The 21665-nt window shown below is 39.8% G+C and overlaps 1 protein-coding gene across 3 annotated transcripts in view; it reads right to left on the bottom strand.

The window, feature by feature from the left end:
* Window positions 1-21665, bottom strand: part of adarb1b (adenosine deaminase RNA specific B1b) — a 129264-nt gene that overhangs the window by 10860 nt on the left and 96739 nt on the right. For all 3 annotated transcript variants that reach the window (XM_034884798.1, XM_034884797.1, XM_034884796.1), the window contains 6 exons: window positions 14911-14985; window positions 10862-11787; window positions 8156-8270; window positions 6877-7045; window positions 6152-6297; window positions 5352-5520 (listed from right to left, as the gene is read on the bottom strand). In XM_034884798.1, coding sequence (XP_034740689.1) covers window positions 5352-5520; window positions 6152-6297; window positions 6877-7045; window positions 8156-8270; window positions 10862-11787; window positions 14911-14938 — 1553 coding nt within the window. In that variant the 5' untranslated portion in view covers window positions 14939-14985. The remainder of the gene's footprint in view (window positions 1-5351; window positions 5521-6151; window positions 6298-6876; window positions 7046-8155; window positions 8271-10861; window positions 11788-14910; window positions 14986-21665) is intronic.

Raw genomic sequence — 21665 nt, 5'->3', positions numbered from 1 at the left:
GACTGGAATATCTTTTTCAAGGATGCAGACATTGACAGTGCCACTGAATCAACCACTGCCTACATATGTTTCTGTATTGTATTGGTTATACCCCAGACAACTGTTAAAGAATATCCTAATAACAAACCCTATATCACAAAAGGCATTTAGAAAAAAAAACAGCTTACAGATCTGGAAATAAAACAGTAGTCCGAGCTTTACAAAAAGACCTGAATCTGCCAATGAGAGCAACTTGGCAGAAGTACAAGGAGCGGGCAGAATAGGATCTGTCAGAAATATACAAACAACCAAAGTAACAGGCCCTGATAACCTGTCTGCTTTTCTTTTAAAAAACCTTTACAGAAGATCCGTCACCAGCCTCGCATAAACAATTCCTGCTCTCCATAGTCACATACAAAGTACCAAAACTGTGGAAAAAAATCTATTATTCCAGTACCCAACAAGGCACGTCCTCAGGAGAACAATGATTATCGGCCGGTGGCTATTGCCTCTAATGTTTTAAAATCAATGGAGAGGCTTATGATAGATGTGGAACAAATGTTGGATAAATACCAATTTGCTTACACAAAAAATTCGTAGTACAAGGGATGCTGTATCAACAATAAAGCAGTCTGCATTAGCAGGACTGCTTTTTGAATCAGATGGTATCACTCCTTCTTGTCAAACAGGCGACAGCAGGTGCCGGGCCGAGCAGCACCGGAGATACTTGGCGGCCAGCCCCAGCTGCAAATTAAGTCTCTCAGCAGGTGTGAGTTATGTTACAACAACCCCCCTATGTAAAATTTGTAATGCTCTTTTCTGTAAAATGACTAATGGTTACTTGTGTCCCCCCACACTTACACACAGTAAACTATAGTAATGCAAATTAAGTGTACTAACAGTACAGAAGTTGCATTGCCTTCTATCTAACACATTCTTTGTTTAGAACAGAAATATTCTTGGGCACCATTGTTTTATATGTGCTTTATGAGATTTCCATGTTCATTTGTTTATCCATTATCACACTCCAATCTTTGTATAAAACACTCTTCTAATAGGAGTTGCAATAATCAATAGTGAAACATTTCCATCCTGATTCTGATTAGAAAAAAACATGAACTTTGTTTTTATATTCATCAAACCATATTTTCAGTTTAACCATTTCATTTTGAATACTTTCTGCTAAACTGAACCTTGAAGAACCCCAGATTGAATCTTCTTGTAATCAGATGCATTACCAGCAAACTTTACATACTGTTAGTAGTCTATTTTCCAAATAACTGCCTAACCATTTTAAAAATACGCCTTTCATACTGTATGTTTGTTGTGATCTATAGTGTGAAAAGCTTTGTTGAAATCTATAAATGTACCTATCGCATATCTCTTGTATTAAATGGCAGTTGTAATCTATTCTACTGTTTTCATTAATGCTAAAGCTACCGATCAATTTGTTCGGAAACCATACTGACTCTCACTCAGCAATATGTTTTTTTTCCAGAAAAGCATCAACTTTTTTTACAAACAATTTTTTTCAAGTACCCTTTAAAATTGTGAAAGCAGAGACACTGGTCTACAGTTGGTCAGGCTATGTTTATCTCCCATTTTAAAAAGTGATGGATGACCTTTGCTTTTTTCATCTTATCAGAAACTATACATGTAACAAAAGGAAAGATTGAAAATATAACTAAGAGGTTTCAGTATACAGTCAATAGTTTTATTCACTACAATTATGTCCAACCCATCAACATCAGTTGATGTCTTGTTCTTTTGTGTGTTTTGCTACCGTTGATCTTATTTCATTTTCAGTCACTTCTCCTAAAACCATGGACTGCACCACTTTACCGTCCCCGTTCCAACCACTTTCAAGTAGTACATCATTACTTTTATATATAGAGTTTGCCAAATTGGGACCAACATTTAAAAAATAGGAGTTACATTATTTGCCACTTCTTTCCTTTTTATAATCTCATTGTTGTCATTGATAAAATGATCTTAGAAGTTAGTAAGATGAATTCATAGTTTGTTGGATTGGTTGATATTAAAAAATATATAGATTAGCCTTTATCTATTAAGGACCACTAAAAACAAAACAAAAAAACAAGACACTGACAGTGTGATGATGAGCTCCTCCCGTTCTCTCTTTTTGCTTCAGGCAGACTGTTGAGTGTGTGAAATTACCAACATGGACCCAGAACAATGAAGAATATGGAAACATAAGCCCCCAGGCTACTCAGAGATGCCATCGTCTCCATTTGCAATATTCTGTGTGTGATATTGTGTGAAAATGAAATCTCAAAATTGCATAGCTGAGAGCATGAAGCACACATTCAGCCTAATACAATTGTGCAGTAACTCAAACACATTTTTTCATCACAACGGGGTTACAGAAACACACCTGAAAACTCTCTAAAAGGCACACGCCGTACATAGAAGGAAGCACAAACAAGCACACACACAACTGGAGGTATGTTTTCAGAAAGCATTCAGTTTCATTCCCGTCAAACATCTCTGTATTTCTTTTCTTTTTTTTTTCTTTTAAATCGTATTCAATATCAAGAACAGGGTCAAAACAAGTCAGTAGGTTATACAGACAAAAGGAAAAAGGACAAACAGAGCTAAATAACCCATAAGAGCTTTGGCTGTTTGTTAATGAGCTCATTCAAATAGCACTAAAGGCAGAGAACTGCTTGTTGTCACTGAAGCTTTGGAGTTGGGCATGTAATCAAAGGAAAACGAGAGAGGAGGAGGGGTGAAAAACATTGTGTAAGGAGAGAACTTTATACGAATGGCCAAAGTGTGCCAGTCAGTTGCTGCATTAAAATGCCGATAGTATGCTTACTTTCAGGATCATAAGTGTATTTTGAGGTTGTACCAGAATCGGTTTACGTGGTTTCATTTTCCAAAAAAAACATATTTTTGTTGTACTGCACATTGCTGCAGATCCTGTTTTCACCTTCTGTGTTTAGGTCTCTATTTTAGCTCCAGAGTGAGACATCTCACTTGTTTAGCTCCAGAGTGAGACATCTCACTTCTCTACTATCTTTGTTTGGAGTTGCACATGCGCAGTAGCTAGGTAAGATCACTTTCTCCAACTTTGGTCAGTCCAAGTCAGGATTAGCTGGGAGACTTCTTCTAAACGAGGGCCACTTGTGGAATACCTGCAGATCAGGGACAGGAAGTAGTTCTTTTGGAGATTATGCTCAACTAGTGGCTGTTGTAGAGGTGTTTTGCCATTGAGAACGAGCTAGCATGCTAGCGCTACACTGTTAGACCTTAGTTGTATATTTACAGTAACTTACTGGAAACGTGCCGATTACAGTATCATAACTGTACATGTTTTTTAAAGTATAATATCCTTACTGTAACTTAGTTTTACTGTAATAATACCCTTACTGTAACTTAGTTTTTAAGTATAATATCCTTACTGTAACTTAGTTTTCCAGTAAAAATACCCTTACTGTAACTTAGTTTTCCAGTATAATACCCTTACAGTAATCATATTGTAATTACAATTTGCTAAATGATGCTGTAATTATATTGTTGTATCATAGTTTTATCATAAAAGTGGTTCACAATATATATATCACACTATTTGACATTGGCTGTACAAACAACTTTAAATATTTTACATAAAGAAAATTATTGTATTTTACTGGGCATTTTGTGGTAAGTAACTGTAGAAATTACAGCAAAGTCTAACAGTGTAGCATGTGCTGGTCTCGGCTAGTGGCAGCTCACCAGGAGAATGAAGGCAGAGGACATTCAGAAACCGTATCTCACTCAAAACAGCATAGATAGTTTTTTTTCCAAGTTTGTATGCGTGTGGAAGCACCAGAGACACAAAACAACACCTCAAGTCCCAGAAAAAAAAGTTATGTTTTTCCTAATATGGGCACTTTAAATAGCAGACCCATGGCTAAGTTCATCACTCACATGGGGACAGAAGCAGGTGGGAAGCAGATTTCTCACCTTGTTAAAAGCTGTGTAAAGAGGGAAGAGGGAGACGCCTTGCATACAGCAGTCTTTCCCTCCCGGTGGAAGAGATATACTCATAATACCAATCCCTTATCTTAACTGTGACAGATTGATTTTCTGATTCTCTCTATCAACTTCAAACTAAATGTTTTTCTGGGTTATCTAGTAAAGCTTGGCCAAAAACAACAACACTTGACAAAATGTAAGACTACCAACCTATTTTGTCCTCTACTGACTTGGATCGCTCCACTTTGGACAACCCAATCACAAACCTGAATTACTAGCACCAGCTCTGACACGCTGAAAGGGCAACAAGACTTCTAACACAAGTGCAAACGGCGTCCGCTACTCAGTCGACATCTCCCTCATCAAATACACTCTCAGCGTTCAATCACTCTGTGCGTTCAGGCAAGGTATTACGATGCTGGACGGAGGAGGATGAGGAGGAGGAGGAGGAAGAGAAGGAAAAAGGGGCTTGAGAGAAGAGTTATGGAGAAGTATTATTGTTTGTCACAAGGGATGCATAGTGTTGCCTTGAACCTGGACAGAGACTAAAGACACTATGATCTGCCTGCAAAAATGCCCCAGGGACAGAGGATCCATCAATTCAGCTGTCCCTGAAACTCCCTGGAGAAAATGACAGGCTTGAAATGACAAATTGAGGATATAATGCAATTTATTGCAGTATGAGTAAATAAAATGCATGAAAAGATTATCATGAAACTATATGGCTATGAAAGTAGAAAGAAAGTAAATAAACACATTTTCCAAAATGTTCAAGTTCTCCTATAATGATTTTCTGTGAAATTTTAAGAACAAAACAGTTGCTTGTTATAACTTTTGCAGTACTAATGTACGGATTGAAGTGATGTGGCTGTCTGTATCTGCAGAAACCCTGCCCTCAGCCTGTATTTTTAAAATTTGTGCTTTTGTGCCTGGGACGTTTATGGGCATCAGCAAACCTTTGGGCCCTATGTAGGTGTATAAATCCTAGCCAATAACAACGCACCAGTCTAACTGACACAGACACACAAAAACAGATAGGCTGAAGCTCTGCATTCACTCATAATCCAGCAGTGTGGCACCTTCCCGCAGAGGTGTGCGGTATTTATTTGTGCTTCAGAACATAACTGTCATGAAAAAAATCAGAAATTAAGATTTATTTCTCGGATTCACTGCATTGTTTGGCGCTCGCTCTCTCATTCACTCTCTAGCTCGCTTGACCACAGCTGCATTCTCTCTCTGGCTCCGAGCCGGGGAGGAGGTGCCAACTTTGAACGCTGAAGGTTTACAATACTAACTACATATTATCCCTTTTTACTTTAATATAAATCACAAAAGTGTCTGCAGTCATATTTTGCAAGGGCTATAACTGAACTAGGTTTGAACCGAACTACCTTGCAATCTTGTCACTGCAGGACATGGTGAGTAACCTCTCCCCCTGCAGCACCCCGTCCCAGGTCTGGATGGTGTTGCTGGACCTCACAGGGATGGTGCCCTCTCCTGACTCTATTTTGGTCCTTAATTGGCCCCGTGCTTTCCGGTTGGGATGTCTGTCTCCTTGGTCTGAGTGAGACAAAACAATAAGAGACAAATATAAAAAATAGATACCTACAAAAAAACATTTAAGTATAGAATAAATCATGGACTATCAATGTGCAAAAATATACAAAGCGCCCCTCAACATAAGCCAACAAAGATTCCAAGAAAAGAAAAATGGAAAAATGGCTTTCACAAAAGCATGACCTATTATTTATTATTATGTTATCAATGTTTCTGCTGTTCCACCAGCAGGCGCCATCTATTTAGTGACTAATTGAATGTGGCTGTTTTCTATTCAGTCTGCCATGTGCAACGGAAAACACTTTGACAAGAGTAAGAGGGAGGTTAATCAGACAGACAGTGCGGGTGGGCTGGGTGGGAGAAAGACTGATAGAGACAGACAGCGAATGACAAAAAGCTCTAATTACTAGAGCCTTGTTTAAATGTGTCAGTAATGCGTATTTGGATTCGGAAATACAATTCTAATTAAATGAAACCAAGCATAAGAGGACAACCTACAAATTTAATTAAAAAACAACAACAACACTGTTGTTGAAACTGAATTTTGAACTAAGACCAGACCAAATTAAAAACATGTCGGCTGAGCTGTGGCTGCTGTGAGGCAGCGAGCGGACGCACTGTGACCGCAGTGTACCTTCAACTCCGGCCTCGTGTGGAGAGAAGATCCTGGCGTCTCCACAGGGCGAGGTGCTGATGTAGAGGTGGAACTGAACGTTTTCCTTTAACCGGTAGCCTCCCTTGTCACACTGCATGAATATCGACTTCTGTTGGTCCTCCTTGCTGTGGTTGTGACGAAGATTCAAGAGGCAAATTTAATTCGGGGCTAACAAACAGCAATATGGGTCATTTAACTGAACTTAAAATGGATGGAATTAGATACAACAAAGAGCAGTCTAAATACAATAATCAGATTATCAATAGGGCTGAACAATGAGTCATTTGCAATTCAAAATCACGATTTGAAAGAATGCGGTTAGCTAATTGTGAAGGCCGCGATCAATCGAATGTGCAATATTTAGTTGAATGTTTGGTGTAACATTTGGGTTAATATTTTGTATTCCTCTTTTCATTATTATAATTATTCCATAAGATAAATGCTGGAATAATAGTTAAATTCATATCTATGTTCCTTTCATAAAGAGACAGAGCAGTTTTGTTGGTGTCTTATGTTATAATGTTCCATGATATATTTTATCTGTTACACAGACAATATTGAACTTAAGGTGAACTTTAAAAAGCTAACGAATCGCAAATCAATCCGTAATGGCAATATCTGGCGGAAAATCATTCAGCCCTAATAATCAACACAAGTAACCTCCCAACACTAGGAACTAAACAGAAGTGACAATGTCCACTGACCTGAGGAAGAGCTCCAGCTGAGTGTAGAGGTACCTGATGAGCGAGCGTCGGGCGATTATCTCAGCATGGCAGTCATTAAGTGCCAGTCCGCGGTCACTCATGTACTCACCGTTGATGCATTTGGTTCCCGTGGAGACACATATTACCTGTGCTTCCTTCACATCTGTCCCTGTTGGGGTAGAGGGAACAGAGACATATCAGGTAATGGACACACACTCTTAAAGTACATACTGCACATATGCCACTGGTCCAAATTGTGTTTTATTGGCCTTGATGAGGGCAATCCTTTGCAAACTGGTCGGCACGTTGGTAATTTTCTATTCTTTTATAATACAGCGTCAATACTCACTCACCAGAGTGACTGTTCTCACCTTCACCTGCTGAAGGAGTTTCTCTGTGCTCACCTTAAATCTCAGTTTAAAATGTATACCTACAGTATGAGCATTATTTTGTGACATTACACAGTTTGTAAGCCAATTGTGATCCATTTTGCAATTTACACAAATGTAGAGGTGGAAACTTCTTTTTCAAGGAAGTAGGAAGAAACGTCTTGTGTCCAGCACAGCAAATCTTTTAAAAGATAATTAGCCCTTGGGGATTGTTTTTTCAATTAAAAGTGCTTTACAAATAGAATGTTTTATTATACGATACTTTGCGATTCACATTGATTATTTAATGTGGTTTCAGTGAGGAAGAAATAGTTTTAAACGTTTTGGTCAGACACAAACTACTCATCAAAGCAGAGTTTGTTTTAGTTATGTCATAAAAGATGTCTGTAGGAGATAATTAACTAATTATTATACTGTTGGCTTTTCTAGTCTAACAATGCATCATATTTTCTAAGCTTATGATATTGTTTTGAGGGTAAAACCCTAATTTGGACACTAAATTAAGACTGTACATGCAAAAATATATGATGAGCTTATTAAACAAACAGTGAGGTGTAAAAAGGCAAAGTAACAACTTTTTCAACAATTAATAACAAATACCTAAAATACTTCAGTGCAGTACTTGAGTAAATGCATTTCCTCTACTGGTTATAGACTTCAAAACAAAACAGTTTTTTAACTAATAACTGTTTTTGCATAAGCTAGGCCATTCATTTGTCAGGGAAACATTACCAGACGGAGCAAATTTGACGGTAAACGGTAAATATTGTCAGCTTTTCTCTATGAGCCTTGCAACCTACATTTTCCTTTAAGTAATACTTGAGAATTGACTGTCTGTGCCGTTTTTTGGAAGCATAAAAGCCCCAACCACCTTTCCACATCGCATCTACCTGTTGTCATGACGACCCCTGCTAGGACTTTTCGCCGTGCGTGGGGGGAGGTGAAGTTTTCGGTCAGCTCGCTGAACTTATCCACCACCAGGCGAGAGACTGCATCAGCCAGAACCTGGAATCACACACACATACACGTACATACACCCAGCCACACAAAACGCAAGCTTGTGTCAGATATGTCAGTTTACAAAGCGCGTCTGATGTAATCCTCCCCTACAGCACCATGTACCTGTCACAGTGTTCACATTCAGCGCCAAAATGGCAACAAGTGAAACTGGGTTGACCCCCATGAGGTATCCCAAACCCTCTTTTAAGCAACGCTGTTGTTTGAGTTTGGCATGACAGTTTTAATTTACCATGTCCCTTCTGACAGTGAAGCAAAAAAACAACAACAAGTAAACCGGATCATTGGTGTGACCGAAGTATTAGTCGACATTCCACAAGGTTCAAAACACCAAGCTAAACTCCGGGGCAACCTCAAGTGAACTTCACTTTCAACTTCACTGAACTTCTTTTGTTATTGGACAGCCACCTTCTCTTGCTGGCTCTTTATCCATTGCTAATGTGATGGAAAATGCCGATAACCAAGAGGAGAGATGACGGCTGGATGACCACGAATTAAAGAGATCATTCTAATATTACTCTCCTGCTATACTTTGGAGTCAGCCACTCGTAGCTAGATCATTTGACTTTCCGATGCCAAGGTCTTCTCTGGTGTAGGAATGACTTGACTGAGATTGAGTTAATCTCTACGGGGACAAAAAGTGGAAGTACCGATCACTCAGACAAAAAAATGCACACATCTGAAATTTATTTCCTTTTGGAATTGGGTAAAAGAACACTTTTGTCTCAATGTACACTAACATATGTTTTGGTCACTTTTATGGTTTGAGTGTCAACAAAACCCCTCAAACTATAAAAAAACAAAAAACTAAGCTAAAGTTTTTTTTTGCAACAGCAATGGACTCCGACCATTTGTCCCCATTAGCTCCTTGCCATACGGAAACAGGCTGCAGAACTTAAATACCAAGAGGCAGAGAATAAATAGAGCAATTAGTGGGGGCACTATTGTTATAATGGGGTTCTTGTCAGATAAATCAGTTGACAAGTGGAGAAAGTGAGTAAAGAGAAAAAAGAAGGCTTGGGAGAGGGGACTGCTGACAGTGTGCTGTGCTGATTAGCTTTGCCAACTGTGTTATCTCGCTCCCACACAGTGGTGTGGCTCTGACAGTCACCTCTACAGTGGCATCAAAAGCAAGAACCTAGCGTTCCTGCACATCTGATGTAAATGAGGGTTTAAAGATACAAGAGCAGAGTTTGACAGGTGGATAAAGAGTATGTCAAACAATGCTTTCTTGTTTAGTTCTGGCCACATCTTCTGTCAAGTCTCTGAGCAGTAAGTGACCAAATGATACTATTATTATATAATATCATCAGCCATCATTTCTTTAGGAAGAGGGGGTGCAATTTTGTATTTTACCAAGATTACAAATGAACATAACCTAGGGAGAAGTAAGAGATGGAGCAGGGACTGGCATCTTCTATCTGCATGACAATGATTATCTGATCTGAATCAAATGTGTAGTGTTAAAAAAATCTTTTAGGGGATTACAGAACACTGCACTTCTAAAAGCCATTGCAGTCTTTGTGATTTCAACTTCCGCTATATTCGTCTCTCCTGAAATTCTCATTACTGTTTCAAGCCAACTGATGATTGACAAGATCAAGTAAATGATCCAATAGCAGCCGTAATTGAGGCAGAACTTGATAGTGAAAATGATGTGTCTGAAGTGCCATTGCAGCTTTTGAAAAGCAAGTTGATTAAAAAAAAAAGATAAAAAAGTAGAGGGATTACTCTCCCAAAAATGAAAAGAAAAATCTCACAACTTTGGGAGTTACTTCCAGTGATTACCATTTTGGTGTCTAGAATCTGATGATATTATTGTGATTTTAAACATATTGCAATATTCTGAGATATATTGAGTTTTCTACCCTTTTTTCCAACTTCTGATTTGTCCCAACTTCAAATAATGTCCCCAAAAGGAAACTTAGTCAACATTTGTTTTATCTGAAAAGATACATTTCTCAGTTTGTTCATATCACTTCAGTTTTATTGCTGCAAAATTGGACAAACTATCCAACATATATATAATAAAAAATAAAATCTTGGCGCCTGTGTATTGATACAATATTGCCGCTGAAAATATTGCGATACTATGCTGTATCAATTTTCCCCCCACCGCTATATTGATTGTCTTCAAATTAAAAAACCTTACATTGCACATTATAGCTTTGAAAAGGGCCTTCCAACATGTTAAATCTTTTTCAACTATTGCCGACAAAGTGTGTTATGAATAGCTTTCAGGCATGATGCATGCTATAAAACCTGATACAGGCTGTAACTTAGATCACAACCCCCTTACATAAGTTTCTTTGGCTTGTTATATTCACTAAATAATGTGACCACTCATAATTGATTCATACTTCCAAGGCCTGGTAAACTGATGTTGGGTCAACCTGAAAAGTCAGTGACTTCGCAAAAGAAAATTTAAACAAGGTAGACCCTTTTTAATACACCGCTACTGAAGAAAGCATGCGGCTGATGAATTGTGTGGTCCAAAGTGTTCAACATCTTGGTGAAATAAATTAAATGGTCGAATTTCGGATCTGGTGAGAATCTCTACAAGAAGAGAAACATCTTACCTGGGGTAGGTGAAGCTGCAATCCCTCTCTAGGTATGGGTTGCCGGGATGGAGTCTGGTCTAGCTGCATGTTGAAGAGAGCTGAGAGGGCGGCCTGTGCTGCCCGAGCTTTAGCCAGCTTCTTGTTGCGCCCTGAGCCTTCAAACGTCTGTGCATCCACCGTTACTGACATCACAAAATTCTTGGCATGACTCTCCCCACTCTCTGAGACAAAGTCATATTTGAGGCCTGGCCTGAGCTCATTGAGAATCATGACTGGGTTTTTGCCACTGGAGGGCGAGCTGAATGTCGATGGAGGGGGCAAGGGGGCCTGGACAAGGTTGCTGCCAGGCGGTGTGGGCAGTGGATACTCCCCTAGTAAGTTTAAGGAGCTGCTACCATTAGAGCCTAGATAGAAGGATTCTTCAGGAGCGGCTGGTGTCTCAAAGCCATTGAAAAGCATGTCTGGGAAGTCAGCTTGGTCAGATGTAAAGTCTGTGTTCACTGTCAGTGTTCGACCCATGGCCAGGTGGGCTTCAGAGGCATTGGGGAACTGGACGAAGGAACGCAGTGCTTTTTCAGCTGCATTTAGTTTAGCCTTCTTCTTAGTTGGGCCCATGCCCTCAAACATCTGTCCATTGACCTCCACAGTCATGACAAAAACTGGAGCATGGACTGGTCCTGTCTGAGACAGCAGTTTGTACTGTAGACCCGGTTTGATTTCGTTCAACTGCATCAGAGCGTTCTTGGGCAGGACCGGCCCCGGTGTTTTCTTACGCTTCTTGGCTCGGAACTTGGAGTGTGTATGTCCATTGTTCCCCTCTTCCAGGGGGCGCTTTCGACTGCCCAGGCCACTTCCATTGGGGAGCTGTTCAGCCACTCCCACCCCGTCTTTGCAGGACACGTTGTCCAGGTTTCGGTTTTCCTTAACATCTGTGCTGCTCGAACCTGCGGTGCCCAGAAAGAGTAACTTACAACGCCTTCGTTGCAGGATCTTGTAAATGCAAAATTTATAGATTCCTTTATCACTCTTTGGAACTGAACCAATGATTTGTGTTCCTCTATCAAAGCAAGATAAGCTGGCTTTTAATTTGATTAAACATATTAACCTACAGTCTATTAACATTACAACAAATAGTAGAACATCATCAGTACATCTACTTGTTGTTAAATGTATGCCGAGTTCTTAGAGATGGTCAACATTTAAAACAGTCAAGGGATGTTTTTGGACTATGTTTTGGTTGTATGGTATTGTATTTTAAAACTAACCTATTATATCTGTATAATTAAAGTTGTACTTATGAAGGCTTGCTATTCTAATGGTCAGGGTAAAGTGGGAGAAATATATTTTCAACAACTAGTGTACACTTCAAAGGTTGCACAGTGTTATGGGCCTCACACATAAAAGGCACACAAATACGAGCACACATATAAACACTCAGACGCACACAGAGCTATTCCTCATCCACTCTATCAATATTAATCGCTTGATTGCTCACAGAGAAATTAGGTACATCTTAAATGTTCAGTTTGAAACTGCGAGTCCTGAAATATACTCTACTGGGGAACACATATCACTGAAACCAGTTAGCAAAGTGGATGGAATATTGGCAAAAATTTTCATTTATAACATCCTTCAGCAAAGGCTTGATAGGTTACTCCTTGCGGTACTCAGGAGAAAGAGAGGCCGCAGTGTGCATGAGTGGGATTGTAGGTTGGGTTGAGGGAGTGCAGGGGAAGAGTGCAGGGGGAGGAGCTGAGAACCAGGCAAACAGGAGGATACATCAAAGAGGCGGAAGGAGAAGACTCCACCTACTGCAGGATCCTAAAGTCTTGACTGGTGACACGGTGGAAGGTTAAAATGCTGTTTACCCGTTTTTACATAAGATTTTGAAAAAGAATGACTCTCGTATTTAAAATGAGGAAAATCTGAATAAGAAATCTGTATCTAATGAAGTGCCATTCATAAGACCCTGCGCCTCTGAGATCCCCCCCATGGAGCTTGTCAGAGAACACAGCGTTTCAGGTTGCGAAATGTGCTGACATGCCGTTACCATCTGGTTACTACAACTGACATGTCTAAAGGCAACAAGAAAGACACTTATTCCTAAGATCAAGAACACAAACTGCATATCCTTCAATTCATGAGCAACATCGGCACTGAAAACATGCAATATATTTTGGTGCTTGCATGCATTCTGGTGTTTGGCAAATAAAGCAATGGAAAGGAGGGACAGCATAACTGCACACAAAACAGCCAAGAAGAGCTATCATCTATCAAAATGCTGAACTGTGTGCGTTGGACAGCAACACAATCTCAGCCAACAACCTTTAACCACCAGAGATGCTGCCGAATAAGTTGAGAACTTTTAGCTGTTGTGTAAATTTGTACAAGTTGAATGAGGGCATGGACTTTCTAAATGAACTGTTTTGAAGTATACAGCATGTAGAACTGTAGCTCATTACATTTCTCTTCAAAGGATAGAAGTCATAGAAATTTCAGCTATTGCAAATTGGGAAGTCTATTGAATTAAATGCACATGTTGAGCAAGTGAGCAATACCTCTCCTAATACAGTCATATTTGTGGGGCATAGGGAGCAAAAAGCCAAACAAAAAATTATTATCACACACTAAAAAACCCTAGCGCGCTGTTCAGACAAATACAGTGAATACAATGGCCCACTGGAGTTCCATTTCTCTTTTACAGAACACAATTAAACTGTTACAATTGATACCATTCATTTTCTAGTATAGTGGCTTTGTTTGCAGGATGATATAGGATGATATCCAGTAGTACTCCAGAGCCTAAGACCAGATCAAAGGACAACAGCCATAGAGAAACAGCCACGACACCATGCACTGAATTATTGCACACACATGCAGTCGTGGTTGTTATCATGCTAGCGTCTGTGTAATCAGCACCCAATATTTACACAAATACAAAATATTCCATGTGGTTGGATCTGTCAGAGTTTAAAATCCCTGTGAGGGTTGCATGAACCAAATAACGCAAAAATAAATAAATAATGTTTTAATACAACTTCCATAAAACTTGTTTTTTGTGCTTTTGATATGGAATGGTTCATGTGATTAAAGAATTTCAAGAACGGTAAAGGTTGTCACATAAAAGCTCAAAATTCTATCATGTTTTCCTCTGGTCTTCCCTTGGTATTAAAGAAATTGCGTGAGCTTGGGCTGTGTGTTTTATCTTCAAATATATACTTTGACTGGCAGAAATGTAAGAAAGATGCTTCACAGGCTTTGAAAGACAACAGAGACCATTTTGTTACTCTGCTTATTTGACTTAACACAACAACACTCAGCATGACACTACAATAGGAACTGCTCATTTGTTTTGCAGGTTAGGATGCTAGGATGACAGCTTTCTTTGATTGTGAGTTCATAATCGCTAAGGTGTGGAGGAAACGCATTCAATCCTGGCGCTCCGTGCCTTCTGAAGCTCAGTTACTGAGTTCAAACCAAATGTCTAATTAAAGTTCAATACGCAGGAGTGAAGAGGATTTTCTTCAGAGAGAAATGGAGGTAGAGGGAATCTGCAATATGCCCTGAAAACTCTCAGATGTAATGATTAGTTCTTCCTTAAAAAGTTTCCGTAGAATCAACTGTGTGTATTTGTGTGTGTATGCTCTCTTATGTGTCTTGATTCAGGTAAGGGCATATGATGGTTGGCATCACGCTCATGGAGCAACTATTGGAATTTAATTGGTGACAACACAACAGATATACAGTAGTTTTTGTTATTCAGACATACCTTTTTGAAACATATTTGTATGTTCAGGTTAGATTTGCATTACGTGTTTTGTTGTATTGCATTAAACGTTATTCTATGAAATGTGGGCTAGGCCAACACTATGCTAATACTTGAGCAACATACATGAGCAAAATATGTTCACACTGATTACACATCAAAGAAGAACAGGAGGCCAAACAAGGGAAGACATGCAAGTGCACAGAAAAGGAGGGAAATTAAAACACAGGCAGACATTTAAAAGTAGAGACCAGCTATTGCTCGGACAGAAAGACAGACAGAAAAATCAGAGTCAACTCACTCATATTCTCCTCCTCATCCACATCCATGACCACAGGTTTGTTCTGACCTGAGAGCAGGTTTGCCCCCACTGCACCTGGGGATCAGAGGACATAAATGGGGAGTGCATAAGCAGGGGCAAAGTGAAACACGTAAACACATTCAAAGACCTTGAGTGGCTACAGCGGTGATATGTATCTTGATGCACCGGCACGCACACACAAAGAAAATTGCACATATTGCACAGTGTAAGTAGGCCGTGACGTAGGCTTATAAATATTCAGAGACCCAGAGATATCAAGGTGAGAGAGGAGGCTGGGGCTGACAGGCCTTAATAGCAGGAGCAGTCTATTGTGACTTTAATATCCCTCCGATTAGACCTAATTTCCCACTGCCTGCTGAGAGATATACAGCGAGTGACATGGCCAAGTTACTCCATTACCACACACACATACACACATGACTTATTCCAAGGTGGAGAGTGTGATTAAAGCTCCATTAAGCAATATTTTTTTCACACCAACACAGAATCAAATGATTTCCAGCCATCTAAAAAGTTCGCTCATACTGCCAATTGCACTGATAATGAACACCGATCTCTGAGGCCTTTTACTGTATGTTTTTTGTGCAATTTTACACGTATTTGTTGAATCCTAAGCCGCAAATGAGTGGCTAAATTAAAAAGTCCAAACATGTAGCAAACCTTTTCCTCTAGCCTTCTTGAAGCTACAGTATTGGTCAGTGTTTGTCATGGTTTAAGCCAACAATGACTGGGGGAATAAGAAGGTCAACTTGGTCAACACTCTCCGGATGTAAAATGCCAGGGGGTCAAAACCACATCCATCAAGGCTGAACTTTTAAAACATTCATTCTTTCTTTTGGCCATTTGATGGCAACAAGGGAACAACCAGTCGCCCATTCCTACATCACACAGGTGGAGCAACATTCATTTTTTGAGTCTTGTTTTTGGTTACTTCATGAATTTAAGTTTGATATTCCCTCTCAGCTCTGTATTTGGCACTGACTTCCGAGGGAAATATCTGGCTCTTTAGCTTCTAGATTCTCCCGTGTTCACCAGCTACTTGCTATCTGAGTCTGTCTGTTGTTTGGTGCTGGGCAGACAGTGAGTGGCAGTAAGCGCTGTATCAATGTAGTCCATTTACCATCCATTTAACCATATAACAGTGTGTTTGAGTTTGTGTCAAAAATAAGGTTTAGGCTAGTTTTGATAATCATTACAGCCTGCTGGTTATCAAGTTTCAAATTCCGTTTTTTATTTGAATCATCTCATGCACAGGAAATGCAGTAGTTATTAAATTTAATGATCTCCAAATAATACTTTTTTTAGAGGAGAGGCTTACTTGGAAAAGCTGCACCACTGGATCACACTACACTGCTAATTACAGAATCATTAGTTGTACGAAAGTTTCAACTGCACGACTTCCCTCATTGTGCTCCACCACCAACCACTTTAAAAAAGTCATAGCGCAACAAAACAATATTGCTGAGAGCAGGGTAGATGAGTGCAGACTGATGAAACAGACTGACAGAGGAAGTTAGATGAGAGAACGAGAGGGTTAAAGCAGCAGAGAGGGAAAAGGCAGAGAGGCGATCAACGCAAAGAGACAGAGAGAAAGCAGGAGAAAGATGGCATTATGATATAGAACAGATTGTGCTGATTCTACTCCTCTCTCCACCCGTCTTCCATCAGTGGCCCCATTCCTCAGCCAGACACTTTCTTAAGCTAAACTAAATGGGCTAATTAATCTGGGCTAATGGTGGGTGACAGCAAATATGCTAGCACAATTATCACCCTATTAAAGATTCATATTCCAACCCATAATTGAAAATGAAAAGGTGGGGTGAAGGGAGGATGGGTGGGAGTAGGTCCAACAGAGTGGAAGATGAGAGTCATTTTTCTCAGGTAGCAGGAGGCAGGTGCCCACTCACAAGCCATGGCACTGCACGCACAACTAGTCACACTACTTACAGGTTGTTACTTCTGCAGTTTATGTTTCTGTATTATTTTATGTTAAATTATTGAATTTAACTTGTTGGCAATGAATAGTTTTAACATCTTTAATTGGTCTTTCACTGTCAAATAAAGGCTGTTGTCTCTTCATGTTAATGATGTGGGCCATTGTGGATAAAAGAATTACATTCAACCCATCTAAGTGTTAAACTAAATTTAAAACAAGACTGTGCTTTTGCTTGTATACTCCTTGCTCCTCCTTTGCTTCTTCCAATACACACTGCGGTGTAGTCTCATCAGCACGCAATGCAAATGTGGCTGTCAGTTTTGATTTTTTAGATGAGACCGCCTTGGTCATAAATCTGTAACTGTTCCTGAAATCAGGTGCAATCAGCAGGGAGAGTCCCACAACGGATTTGTAAAATGAGTGTATGAGTGTGCGTGTTTGTGTCTGTGTGTCTTGAGAAGTAATTCTGGAGGTAAATGGATATGCAGTCATAAAGGTCACTGTGCTTCAGAAAAAAAACAGAAAAAAAACATTGCATTCACTGCATTCTGTTACTAAAAGTGAAAGCTCATATTTCTGTGCTGCATGAGATTCATGCTCCCTATTAAAATCATTCTATCATTTTTTAAATACACCAGGGTCAATGAGAAAAACAGTATAGTTCCAGTTCTTGAAATCCCCTCCACAGATTCACAGGTACAGTATATAAGCTGCTTCGAGCATTGAGTTGAGGTATCCATATACCTTTTGGAACAAAGATATGTATTCTACTACTGAAGGTAGTTAGGAATGTCTGCAATGTCTGAAATACATTTCTCAAGTTTTACTTGTTGCAAAACGGTACCTATGCACTTTGAATATTCAGGAATGACAGAATGAACCACTGATGTAAATATCTTGTGCTATCAAACAAATATCATCTACATGCATCTTGTGGTTGGTCTACATTTAGCAATAAGGCAATATTGAAGACATTTAAACCGCGAGCCAACACAATCGCTTAGGGAAAATGGGAAATGGAAAATCAATCATCATCATTAAAGCCTGCAAAACTAATTTGGACATTTGCATGCATGGAGCGTTATACGACAGGATCCTTAATAGATGTTGGTGTTGACCATTTGTTTTAATGCACACAACTGAAGCAGTGGATTTAAAAGTGAGTCACAAGAATCACCGGTGAGCGCTGACGACTATCTCCCTCCACACATGCAGAAATGATACTGCGTCATCAAGTTGTGAGACAGCTTGGTTCCAGGTAAATCTGAGTGGACGCCAAGGGAGGCAGGGAAAGGAGAAAGATGAGAAAGAAGATGAAAAACCTCAAATTCAATCTGGCACGGTGAGAGGGACTGAGGGGAAATAAGGGGGTTTTGATTTGTCTCTCATCCCTCGCTTGCGCTGTGACGGAGCGATAGAGTATCGCCACCACCAGCAGCGGGCCACTGGCGGGAGGAGGTGCGGGGTGGGGTGGAGCGAGGGATGGAAAGGTAAAGGTGAGGGAAGAATAGAGGACGAGAGAGATAGAAAATGCAATCTTATTCGAAGTGAAAGAGAATCATTATCTCCTCTAAAACAGAAGGCGGCGGAAAGGACTGCCCTTGGCAGGCCGTGGGGTTCAAACTGTTAAAAAACAAAGCGAGTTTGAGGGCTAGTGTAGGACGCATGATTCTCAAATCTCAAAATCATTTCAGACCAACTGCAGACCTTACAGAAAAGAAATGAATGGATGAAGGGCTTAATAATTAATAAAATATGTAAACGTAAAATCGATATTGCTCCCTCCACAACTGGATTGTTACAAGTTCTAAGCAAAAACCTGAAAGGTAACCTGTCATGTGAATGGAGCACAAAGCAAAAAAATACACGGAGTTGAAAGGTCCATTGATGCAAAAGACTAACCATTAAAACTGTAGCTATTGCTGAGTTCCCACAAAATCCATTCTCTCAGTGCGTCTTACCCCGGTTAAGTGAATAACCGGGTTAAACCAGTTCTCCCCGTATACATAAGCAAGAAAGAAAAGGATGAATGACAGGAGTTACTCTATCTCCGGTACAGTTAGTATCAATCTGCCAAAAGACAGCTGGCTTTTTCTTCCGGTTGACTGGCCGGCGGACCCTAAATCCGCCGGCCAGTAAAATTCAACAAATTAATGTTTTGTTCACACACTGTTGTCACAGAAAAGGAAAGCACAGTGCTGTCGCCATTCAACTGATAACTTGTTCTCCTCATTATATCTGTAATAAGTAAGATGGGCAATTGGTTGTCCCGATGTCCACTGCTGCCTCGGCTGGGACATAAAACGCAAGCTCTTTGCTGACAAAGACGCACTGTATCGGACACCGCAGTTTTGTCGTGTGGTATCATAGCAACGACTACAACTCACAGCGCTGATGGATTATTTCCGGTTCAAAAACCACTCCAGTGGAGGGGGGAGGGGCAGTTGAAGCATGCGCAGATGCTTAACCTGATCCTATCCCGGTTAAGGTCCATACATGAAGGAATACCCTGGTTACTGAAGGAGTTCCCGTCGAACCCGCCGCCGCGTCGCTGAGTAAACCTCTACATTTGTGCGTGCACTCTACCAGGTGAGCTAATTAAACACCCACAACATGAAGACCATAAGCAACTTAAGCAACCTAACCTTCTAATCACATGTTACATGCCTCCCTTACTGTCATAATATAGTTATTTGGGATGCTCACTGTGCTTTACTCATGAGGTAATGCCTTCTTTTTCTAGTCTCTGCAGAACATTTACCTGACATTTCACAACAAATGGTAAGAGACAGCTCTTAAACAGCTTGGGACATGGATCTGCCTTGACAAGGAGAGTGGCTTTCACAGACTGCATACCTTAACTGAATATCACTGAGTGCCTCTTTTTAGTCTCTTGTATTGCTTCAGATTCTAGTTTGGACCTTGGTGTTTTGCTATTATGATGGTAGATTTGCTAAGCAGGAGGGAGAGAAGACACTGATCTGCTTGTGCATGAATCGAAAGTGCGTGAGCAGATTGTTTGTGAAGAATGTGAAGAATTCTTTATTAAGAATAGTCCCTTGAGATGTGACATCATAATGAATCATATACTATTTAACTTAGTAATAATGTATTGTGAATACAGCAACTGGCGGATAACACTGTCAATCTTACTGCCACATTGATAGATGGCCAAAGAAAATTAAGAGATTCATTAGTTTTTTTTTTATTAGAACTGTTGTTCTTTTACATTTAAACAAAGTCCGTCATTTTGATGGATTTTAGCTAAAAATGTGGCGGCACATTACTGGGGTGAAGAGGCCAGCTGAAACAAACATCACACAAAAAGATGAGCACGAGTCAAAGAAATGTAAAAGAAAACATTTTAATACAAATTGGACAATTGGCAACAGGGTTTGAGGGGGTCTTATTTATGACAGCAGTCCAGAAAAAAATGTTTGCCAGTGTGTATGGCTCAGAGAAAGCAAAGTCAAATCCTTTTGGAATCAAGACTAAAAACTTAAAATTAGAAGCAGTTAAGGACCACGAGTCATCAAAAAGCCACCTACACACAATGAGTTGTGTTATGAGAATAACAAAATGGCAAGAATGTACCTGAACACACCTTGTAAGACCAGCAATTCAACAGATGGGCGTACAGATGGGCGCAGGTGCATTTGTTATTTAAACGACGTGGGTGCTGGACAGGTCGGTCTTAAAGCATGGGTGCCGGGTGCAAGATAGAGCCTCATGTTATTCAAATTACATTACATTAGTGGTGCGATTTGACCTTTTGCATGTTTAACTTACAATTTTCCCCCCTTCTATTTGTCTTTCCATCGTCCTTAGTTGTTGCGTTGTCTGTTTACCTTTAGTAAGCCTAGATCACATGTATCCTACTAATGAAACAAATTTGAAAAAACGTGATTGACTGCTGTGCCTGATTTCCAACAAGCAATGTACTGGTTTCAGCATGGCTGAAAACTCTGCCCTGGTCTTGTTTTTAGCTAAAGCTGTTGAAAACAAAATGGTTTCCCTTAAAAGCGCAGCTACCACTTATGTTTGCCAATTTTCTTTGCTGAAGAGAAGAGTTTCATGTTTAAGCTTGTCTATACCTCTGAGAAATGGCATGCCATTCACACCCATATTATTTCTATGTATTTGTGAAACATCCAGCACATAACGCATCTGCCTTTATTTGAAGCATTGACTGTTATGTCAACTTCCTGTACATGTAAACAATAGATTAGGCAACTCTGTAGTGAAAATGTTTTTAAAAAAGCTATTTATTTCAGATATAGCAGGCAATACTACCAAAAGACACACAAGTCAACACAGTTGTAATTTGTATCAGTGATAACATGGCAATTTTCCCTCTGATTGAATGATGGCGTCTAATTGGTCCCTTGACAAGATGAAAGCCTGTAATTGGCCTGACTGTAAACTCAAGTTTATAGTGTCATCTGACGTAAAAGGTTTGCTCTTTGGTGTGATTATACAGACACTGTGGAAAGCACTTGGGCTTTGAAAACACTTATCTTTACTTTCACTTTGGTCTTTCACATTTCACTCAAGCGATGCAGGGTCCACTGCCTTTGAAAACAAACCAGTTTTAACATGTTACGGTCACAAGTAACATAACATACTGTTCTCAGTTCTGCATTCCTGCTGCTTTCAGTCTTCTGCTAAAGTACAACACATTGCTTTTAGAATTCAAAATAAATGAAAGGAAATAGAGACCGATGTATTGGCGGCCGGAAATATAATGGCATTTTCCTAACTATCAGTATCGGCATTCATAATGGCCAATAAAGGATGA

Source organism: Etheostoma cragini, chromosome 11 (genome assembly GCF_013103735.1).
Source record: "Etheostoma cragini isolate CJK2018 chromosome 11, CSU_Ecrag_1.0, whole genome shotgun sequence".
In the NCBI taxonomy this organism is placed as follows: domain Eukaryota; kingdom Metazoa; phylum Chordata; class Actinopteri; order Perciformes; family Percidae; genus Etheostoma; species Etheostoma cragini.
This window is presented reverse-complemented; position numbering and strand designations above follow the sequence as displayed.